The sequence below is a fragment of the Colobus angolensis genome, unplaced genomic scaffold (genome assembly GCF_000951035.1).
Source record: "Colobus angolensis palliatus isolate OR3802 unplaced genomic scaffold, Cang.pa_1.0 Scaffold109, whole genome shotgun sequence".
NCBI classification, from domain to species: Eukaryota; Metazoa; Chordata; class Mammalia; order Primates; family Cercopithecidae; genus Colobus; species Colobus angolensis.
In genome coordinates this window covers 276,809-286,535 of record NW_012111919.1, presented here as the reverse complement: position 1 = coordinate 286,535, position 9,727 = coordinate 276,809, and the positions used below count along the sequence as shown (strand labels likewise).

General features: G+C 47.5%; 1 protein-coding gene across 3 annotated transcripts in view; it reads left to right on the top strand.

The window, feature by feature from the left end:
- Positions 1-9,727, top strand: part of CAD (carbamoyl-phosphate synthetase 2, aspartate transcarbamylase, and dihydroorotase) — a 27,431-nt gene that overhangs the window by 2,834 nt on the left and 14,870 nt on the right. For 2 of the 3 annotated variants that reach the window (XM_011949869.1, XM_011949861.1), the window contains exons 3-15: positions 1,377-1,506; positions 2,330-2,472; positions 2,655-2,796; positions 2,986-3,157; positions 3,676-3,861; positions 4,021-4,133; positions 4,441-4,586; positions 4,841-4,972; positions 5,108-5,341; positions 5,786-6,007; positions 6,212-6,400; positions 6,662-6,786; positions 6,969-7,099. In XM_011949869.1, the coding sequence (XP_011805259.1) occupies positions 1,377-1,506; positions 2,330-2,472; positions 2,655-2,796; positions 2,986-3,157; positions 3,676-3,861; positions 4,021-4,133; positions 4,441-4,586; positions 4,841-4,972; positions 5,108-5,341; positions 5,786-6,007; positions 6,212-6,400; positions 6,662-6,786; positions 6,969-7,099 (2,065 nt within the window). The remainder of the gene's footprint in view (positions 1-1,376; positions 1,507-2,329; positions 2,473-2,654; positions 2,797-2,985; positions 3,158-3,675; positions 3,862-4,020; positions 4,134-4,440; positions 4,587-4,840; positions 4,973-5,107; positions 5,342-5,785; positions 6,008-6,211; positions 6,401-6,661; positions 6,787-6,968; positions 7,100-9,727) is intronic. The other variant, XM_011949880.1, reaches the window with a different exon arrangement.

The window sequence follows — 9,727 nt, the reverse complement described above, 5'->3', positions numbered from 1 at the left end:
GTGATCCACCCACCTTGGCCTCCCAAAGTGCTGGGATTACAGGCGTGAGCCACCATGCCCCGCCTTTTTTTAAATAATCCCAAATGAAGTTTGGGGGGCATGCTTAGTTTTGTGCCCTGAACCTTTGTTTTTCATTTGGTAATGTATTTTGTATCTCCCTATCTTACTCAGTTTTTAATCACACTATATAATTAATATTTATATGGTTGTCACCTTGTTTTCTGGCTCCCTACATCAGAAATAAACATCATGAAGACAGGAACCTCATCTTTTTTTGTTCATTGCTCTTTTCTCAGCATCTTCTGCAATGCCTGCACCTCAATAAATGTCTGACTGACACCATGTGCCTTGCTCTTGAGTTCTGTTTCGTGACAAAGACACATACATATTCATAATACCATGTAAATAGCAAGAGAGGAAATAAAGTATTAAGAGAGCTCTAAGATGGAGGCATAAGCTGTATTGGGTGAGTGGGAGGGGCTTCACAGAGAAGGGATTTGTGATTTCAGTTTTAGATAAAGGAAGAAAGAGGCAGGGCGTGTAGCTCATGACTTGTAATCCCAGCACTGGGAGGCTGAGGTGGGAGGATCACTTGAGCCTAGGAATTTGAGAGCAACCTGGCACCATGGTGAGATCCTGTCACTACAAAAAATTCAAAAAATTAGCCAGGTGCCATGATCCACGCCTGTTTTCCCAGCTACTCAGGAGTCTGAGGTGGGAGAATCACTTGAGCCCAGGAGATTGAGGCTGCAGTGAACCGCATGTTTGCACCACTGCGCTCTGCGCTCCAGCCTGGATAACAGCAAGACCCTGTCTCAAAAAGGAAAAAAGGAATGGCTAGGTGTGGTGGCTCACTCCTGTAATCCCAGCACTTTGGGAGGCGGAGGCGGGCAGATCACAAGATCAGGAGATCTGAGACCGTCCTGGCTGACATGGTGAAACCGCTGTCTCTATTAAAAATACAAAAAATTAGCCGGGCGTGGTGGTGGACGCCTGTAGTACCACCTATTCGGGAGGCTGAAACAGGAGAATTGCTTGAATCTGGGAGGCAGAGGTTGCAGTGAACTGAGATCTCACCACTGCACTCCAGCCTGGGTGACAAGTGAGACTCCATCTCAAAAAATAATAATAATAAATAAATAGAAAGGAAAATGTCATTTTCAGTGATCAACTGGGTACCCTGGGCCTGTGGGTTGTGTTTCATATAGAAGAGAGCATTGTTGGTAAATGGAAATAATCTATGCAAAAGCACCAAAAGCTTGGTATATTGAAGGCCATTGAATGTGGCTGAATATAGGGTCTGTGGCCACACAATGGGGAAAATGCTGTAAAAAAATAACTTGGCCTGAGGCTTCTCACAATCTTTCCATCTACAGTGGTTTGAATCCTCAGGCATCCACGTAGCAGGACTGGTGGTGGGAGAGTGCTGTCCTACTCCCAGCCACTGGAGTGCCACCTGCACCCTGCATGAGTGGCTGCAGCAGCATGGCATCCCTGGTTTGCAAGGTATGGTGGCAAGCATGGGCATATCTGGGCAGAGCACAGCATGCCTGGATGGAAAGAATCAAGTTTCTGTAGTCTGCTGGGACCTAAGACTGTGATAGTTGGAAGATTTAGATTGGAGTTGGGCTGGGGGAAAGAATTGAACTATCACTCAGAAGGAAAATTTCCAACACAGAAAGGAACTCCCAGCTTCCATAATCATCAGGTCAGGGCTAATCTTGTTTCATCACCACCACTGGATTATTTTGAAGCAAATCTCAAGACATCATATCATTTCATCTACAAATAGTTCAGCATTATGCAAAAGGAATCTTTAAAAAACATGACCATAATAACATCATACACTAAAAAAAGTAATACTTCCCTAATACAAGTGTCCAGACAATGTTTAAAATTTCCCCTAATTTTTTTTTTTGCTGTTTATTTGAATCTTGCTGTAAACAGGATTCATGCATTGCATTTGGTTGATAAGTCTCTTAATCTGTGGACCTTGTAAGCTATTTGAAAACAGGTCTTTTTCCTGTATCTAGTATCCCATAGTCTGCACTTACTTGGTTACATTCCTGTAATGTTACTTAGTGTATTTTTTTTCCCTTGATATTATTTTCTATAAATGGATATATTTAGAGTTGTCCAATTCCGATGTGATACTTTTAGCAGGAATACTTCATGGTAGTATACTTCTGTCACAATAGCCCAGGATTTTGATGCACATAGAACAGCTGTGTGTGACTAGGGCTCTGGAATGGAAGTGCTTCTGGAAGTCTGACCTCACAGATGACTGAGTTGGGGGCGTGTGATCCCTAAGACTGTGCTATTTTGACAGGAGTAGACACTCGGGAGCTGACCAAGAAGTTGCGGGAACAAGGGTCTCTGCTGGGGAAGCTGGTCCAGAATGGAACAGAACCTTCATCCCTGCCATTCTTGGACCCCAATGCCCGCCCCCTGGTACCAGAGGTCTCCATTAAGGTACAGAGGTAGAGTGGGAGAGTGTTGCAAGCTCTAGCACAGTAGTTATATTCTGCCCACAACTGGGGGGTAAACACAGGAGAGAATCAAAGGAGGCTTTGAAGGTAGGAGTTGGTGCAGGCATATCTTATACCCACTGAGCACAGCTGCTAACTGTTGCCCTTTATTCCTTTATTTCTCAGACTCCACGGGTATTCAATACAGGGGGTGCCCCTCGGATACTTGCTTTGGACTGTGGCCTCAAGTATAATCAGATCCGATGCCTCTGCCAGCGTGGGGCTGAGGTCACTGTGGTACCCTGGGACCATGCACTAGACAGCCAAGGTGAGTAGCTGGGGCCTGTTCAGGGCCTCAAACAGCTTGGGTGGAAGATCTATCCCTTGGTCCAATGACTATGAGTTGCAGTGAAGAAGATAGACATTGGGACTTACACTCTCATGGGTTGAGGGGCCACAGGTGTGCCTCCTGTAATTGAAATACTGATTTTGATGTCATCTTTTCTGCCCACTCCAGAGTATGAGGGTCTCTTCTTAAGTAATGGGCCTGGTGACCCTGCCTCCTATCCCAGTGTCGTATCCACGCTGAGCCGTGTTTTATCTGAGCCTAATCCTCGACCTGTCTTTGGGATCTGCCTGGGACACCAGCTATTGGCCTTAGCCATTGGGGCCAAGACTTACAAGATGAGGTGGGACTTGCGGGGAGCAGAAGGGGCCCATACTTGTGGCATGAAGGGTGGGGTGTCTCAGGAATTAGAACAGAGTTGGCGTTTATTCATGTTGAAATAGGAGCGGGAGGTTGCAGGTGAGGTGGCTCATGCCTGTAATCCCAGCACTTTGGGAGGCCAAGGTGGGCGGATCACCTGAGGTCAGGAGTTCAAGACCAGCCTAGCCAACATGGTGAAACCCTGTCTCTACTGAAAATACAAAAATTGGCCGGGCATGGTGGCATGCGCCTGTAATCCCAGCTACTCTGGAGGCTGAGGCAGGAGAATCACTTGAACCTGGGAGGTGGAGGTTGCAGTGAGCAGAGATTGTGCCATTGCCCTCCAGCCTGGGCAACAGAGGGAGACTCTGTCTCAAAAAACAAAAAAAAAACAAACAGGAGCGGGGCTACTGAGAACAGGAGATCAGTGAGAGCTGGGATAGGTTCAGTAGTGAAGAGAGGGTGAGCGAGGCCTGTGACTCAGCATGCTTCTACCTCCAGATATGGGAACCGAGGCCATAACCAGCCCTGCTTGTTGGTGGGCTCTGGGCGCTGCTTTCTGACATCCCAGAACCATGGGTTTGCTGTGGAGACAGACTCACTGCCAGCAGACTGGGCTCCTCTCTTCACCAACGCCAATGATGGTTCCAATGAAGGCATTGTGCACAACAGCTTGCCGTTCTTCAGGTGAGCCTGGTTGACTAGGTCTTTGCAACTTTGAAGCCCTGTGGGCCTTGATGATGGAAAAGTAAAGCACGGCAGTCCTCTTTCCCACTACCCACCTCCGAGGTTGCCGGTGTCATGCCAGGGACCATGATGGCTTTCATGATGCAATCTCTTTAACAGTGTCCAGTTTCACCCAGAGCACCAAGCTGGCCCTTCAGATATGGAACTGCTTTTCGATATCTTTCTGGAAACTGTGAAAGAGGCCACAGCTGGGAATCCTGGGGGCCAGACAGGTAAGATCCTGAGTATAACTGGGTTGTGGACCTAAGAACAGGGTTGGCTCCAGGATGGGCATAAGGTAGACATGCCCTGGGCAACTCCTAGATGTCTAGGAGGTTAAGGGGATTGGGGGTGGGTGGCAGCCAACCCAAGATACCGTTTAAGCTTCTGTTGAAAGGAACTCCAGGGTCCTGGATTCTGGTCCTCCCTCTGCTACTCATTAGATGTGTAATTTGCTCTGGACCCTTCTGAAAGTGAGGGAGCTAATCCAGTTGACCTCTTGGGTCCAGCTCAGCTCCATGACCTTCTTTGCTTCCACAGTTAGAGAGCGGCTGACTGAGCGCCTCTGTCCCCCTGGGATTCCCACTCCCAGCTCTGGGCTTCCACCACCAGGAAAGGTTCTGATCCTGGGCTCGGGGGGCCTCTCCATTGGCCAAGCTGGAGAGTTTGACTACTCGGGCTCTCAGGTGAGGCATGCCCCTCCCCACCCTTCTGGGTGTGTGACCCTCAAGAATGGAAAGAGTCTTAAGGAGAATGGCTGAGGTTGTAGGGAGGAAATGAATCAGATTTGGGGAATGTACAGAGAGATGTGGTAAGAAATAGAAGTCAATTATTAGGGGCCAAGAGTACAGGGAGGGAAAGAAGAGGAGAATGCTGCCCTAAGGCTGTTCGCAATCTTGCTTCTTCAGCAGAGGCTGAGATGCCATTCTTGTCCTTTTAGGCAATTAAGGCCCTGAAGGAGGAAAACATCCAGACATTGCTGATCAACCCCAATATTGCCACAGTGCAGACCTCCCAGGGGCTGGCCGACAAGGTCTATTTTCTTCCTATAACACCTTACTATGTAACCCAGGTATGACTGGGGCAAGGCTGGAATGAAAAGAGGACTGGGCAGGGGGCCTAGTGGTCACTCTGCATTATTAAACTTCTTTGATTGCCTCTCTACCCACAAGGTTCTGATGCCTGTAACTCCCCTCTATGTCCTCAGGTGATACGTAATGAACGCCCTGATGGTGTGTTACTGACTTTTGGGGGCCAGACTGCTCTGAACTGTGGTGTAGAGCTGACCAAGGCCGGGGTGCTGGCTCAGTATGGAGTCCGGGTCCTGGGCACACCAGTGGAGACCATTGAGCTGACTGAGGATCGACGGGCCTTTGCTGCCAGAATGGCAGAGATCGGAGAGCATGTGGCCCCCAGCGAGGCAGCAAATTCTCTTGAACAGGTTAGAGGGGTGTTTGGGTAAAGGAAGAATGGTGGTGTTTTCTTTGGTAGTGTTATTTACTTTTTTTTTTGAGACAGAGTTTCACTCTTGTCGCCCAGGCTGGAGTACAGTGGTGCGATCTCGGCTCACTGCAACTTCCGCCTCCCGGATTCAAGCAACTCTTCTGCCTCAGGCTCCTGAGTAGCTGAGATTACAGGCATGCGCCACCGTGCCTGGCTAATTTCGTATTTTTAGTAGAGATAGGGTTTCTCCATGTTGGTCAGGCTGGTCTCGAACTCCTGACCTCAGGTGATCCACCCTCCTCGGCCTCCCAAAGTGCTGGGATTATAGGCGTGAGCCACTGTGCCCGGCTGTGTTATTTTCTTATATCGTTTTTTCTGTGGGTCAGACACACCTTGGGCAGCGGGAAATAACCTGTTTGTTCATCTCTTCCACTCCTTGCAGGCCCAGGCAGCCGCTGAACGGCTGGGGTACCCTGTGCTGGTGCGTGGAGGCTTTACCCTGGGTGGCCTGGGCTCTGGCTTTGCCTCTAACAGGGAGGAGCTCTCTGCTGTCGTGGCCCAAGCTTTTGCCCGTACCAGCCAAGTGCTAGTAGACAAGTCTCTGAAGGGATGGAAGGAGATTGAGTACGAGGTGGTGAGAGATGCCTATGGAAACTGTGTCACGGTGAGTGAATGGGGGAAGGGTGGGAGTCGTGTCAGGCAAGATGAGCTTTTGGAAGAGCAGAGGCCTGGGCCAAGGTCTTTGAGAGTTCTATGTCCCTCAGACCCAGGTTAGGTGCAGCCCCAGAGGTAACAGGACCCTGGAGTGCAGCCTTCTGCCTCTCCTGACTCTGCTTGGCAGTGACCTCCATGGCACCCTCCTTCACAGGTGTGTAACATGGAGAACTTGGACCCACTGGGCATCCACACCGGTGAGTCCATAGTGGTGGCCCCTAGCCAGACACTGAATGACAGGGAGTACCAGCTCCTGAGGCAGACGGCTATCAAGGTGACCCAGCAACTGGGAATTGTTGGGGAGTGCAATGTGCAGTATGCCTTGAACCCTGAGTCTGAGCAGGTAAGCTTTAGGCCCTGGAGCTGATAGTGTGGTTGTTACCCCCTCTGCTTGCATAATTTTTGGCACTTGAAGTTGAGGTCTTTTGGCCTTACAGTCCCTGGAGTAGAAGCTGGAATCTCCTTTACTAGGGTTGGGCCTTAGGGAGGGTGCTTTTGCTAGCCATCCCTCTGGAGAGGGCTTATTTTCTCTCCTTTCTGAGACCTCTGCTAGACAGGGGCTTCTAGGCTGGTGACTTTTTTTCTTTATTCTCCTTCTTTGCAGTATTATATCATTGAAGTGAATGCCAGGCTCTCTCGCAGCTCTGCCCTGGCCAGTAAGGCCACAGGTTATCCACTGGCTTACGTGGCAGCCAAGCTAGCATTGGGCATCCCTTTGCCTGAGCTCAGGTACGAGGATAAGGGAGAAATCACAGTGGGGAAGTGGGTCAGGGGCTGAAGAAAATATTGATGGCACAGGAAATACGAAAAGGACATTGGCCTATATTTGTGGGAATGGAGAGAGCTATCTGGAAGCTCACCCTTTATACTTCCTTCACTGTCCTTCTGGCACCCCACCTGCTGGACCCCAGGAACTCTGTGACAGGGGGCACAGCAGCCTTTGAACCCAGCCTGGATTATTGTGTGGTGAAGATTCCTCGATGGGACCTTAGCAAGTTCCTGCGAGTCAGCACAAAGATCGGGAGCTGCATGAAGAGCGTTGGTGAGACTCATTCCTCGGGCACCCCCATGGGGCCCCTCATGACCAGTAATCTCAAATGTCTTGAGTTCCCTGGCGTGGTCTTTTAGCTCCTATAGGAGCAGGTGATTGAGACATTTCAAACTAAGATTATAGTCCTCGTCAGGAGTGGGGGAGGCATCTGGAAATCTGTGTTGGAATACAGAATCTCCGGGGTAGGTGCAAGCCACCAGACTATCTCATCTCATTTTTACAGTATCTCCTCCTCTGGCACTTTCTGCTTTGGCCACTAAATGACATTTTTTTTAGTATGATGTTTATATCAGAGCAGGGCATCATAGACCTTTTTAGTAACAAGGAAATTTATTAGTGAATGATGAATGGCTATAACATTACCCAGCAGTGGCAGAGCATGTTGGAATTGAGTTAGTATGTTTCTTTTTGGTATCCCTTTAGTTGCCTAAGAGCATACTCTAACACATTTCAACCAAAACAAAAATATACATGTACCAGACACAGTGCCACCAGCCTGATGGATAAGAGCATTTTGTGGTGCTCCAGCTTTCCATTTAGAGCAGTAGTGGCCTTTAAACAAGTAAGTCTAAGCTCAGATATTATTTCAGAATTTTTAGAAATTCTGCAAGACTGCCAATTTGTTCCTTCTGGAGATGAATCTCTGTTATATGAAAATTAGAATAAACATGGGAATGAAGCCATAATTAAATTGTGGCAAAAAGAAGTGGATTGAAAATAGGCCAATGAAAGATTGGTTCCTAGATGAGACATTTAATTGTTTTGTATGTATTCAAGTATTCTTGGAATGTGGTCTTTGATAACTTTTTGTAACTTTTATTATACAAGAAAGTAAGAAACATGAATCATGGAAAACAAGAAAAGATAGTTTAACCAAAGAACAATAGTCACCTGTAATCTTGCCTTACAGACAGAGATTGATTAATTTGGCCATGTGTCTATTTCTGCATACGTTTCTAGGCATATGTGTATGCATGTGTTAGGTTTCTCTTTTTTAACAAATCTCAAAATAAAAGGTCTTATAACCACAGTTACAAAGAAATTGAACAAAATCAGTCACAATCTGCTGTCTTAACACTGCTGTTAGCATCGTAGTGTTCTTAAAACTTTTTTAAAGAAACGTAAATGTTAGGATTGTAAATATAAAAATACAGTTGGTAAGAAATACTTAAGCCCCTAGAGTAAATGGTCAGAGGAGATGAACAAAACTTTACAGAAGAAGAAATCAATAAGCAAACCTGGAGAAAAGACTGTTCCTGTCATTAGTAAATAGAAATCTAGTTAAATGAGATACTGTTTATGCCCCCTTCTTAGAAGGTTGGTTAAACTTTGTATTATGAAGCACAGACTTCTGTAAAGTTATTTGTACTTATCAAAGGCTGTAAAATTTGTGTTACCTATTGCCTCTACATTTCTAGAAATTTATCCTAAGGAGATTATCCAAAACAGAAAACATCATACCTAGTCCAGGCACAGTGGCTGTAATTAATCCCAGCACTTTGGAAAGCTCAGGTAGGAGGATCGCTTGAGCCCACGAGTTCAAGGTTGCAGTGAGCTGTGACTGTACCACTGCACTCCAGCCTGGGTGACAGGGTCTTTTTTGTTTTTTGTTTGTTTGTTTGTTTGAAACGGAGTTTCGCTCTTGTTGCCCAGGCTGGAGTGCAATGGTGTGATCTCAGCTCACCACAACCTCCGCCTCCCGGGTTCAAGCGATTCTCCTGTCTCAGCCTCCCGAGCCCACCTCGGCCTCCCAGAGTGCTGGGATTACAGGCATGAACCACTGTGCCTGGCCGAGACCCTGTCTCTTTTATCTTTTTTTTTTTTTTTGAGATGAAATCTTGCTCTGTCGCCCAGGCTGGAGTGCAATGGTACGATCTTGGCTCACTGCAAGCTCCGCCTCCTGGGTTCACGCCATTCTCCTGCCTCAGCGTCCTGAGTAGCTGGGACTACAGGCGTCCGTCACCATGCCTGGCTAATTTTTTGTATTTTTAGTAGAGACAGGATTTCACCATGTTAGCCAGGATGGTCTCGATCTCCTGACCTTATAATCCGCCCGCCTCGGCCTCCCAAAGTGTTGGAATTACAGGCGTGAGCCACCGCGCCTGGCTTTTTTTTCTTTTTCCTTTTAGACGGAGTCTTCCTCTGTCGCCAGGCAGGAGTGCAGTGGCGCGATCTCAGCTCACTGCAACCTCCGCCTCCCGGGTTAAGTGATTCTCCTGCCTCAGCCTCCTGAGTAGCTAGGACTACAGGAACGCACCACCATGGCCAGCGAATTTTTGTATTTTTAGTAGAGACAGGGTTTCACCACATTGATGGTTTTGATCTCTTGATCTCGTGATCTGCCCGCCTTGGCCTCTCAAAGTACTGGGATTACAGGCATGTGCCACCATGCCCAGACAACCCTGTCTGTTTAAAAAAGAAAGAAAGAAAACATCACAGCCTAACTTATAATTATGAAAACTTTTTTTTTAAATACAGAGTTTTATTCTGTCAGGGTGGAGTGCACTGGCATGATTGTAGCTTACTGCTGCTTGCATCTCCTAGGCTTAAGTAATCTCCCACCCCATCCTCCTGAGGAGTGAGACTACAGGTGTACACCACCACACCCTGCTAATTTTT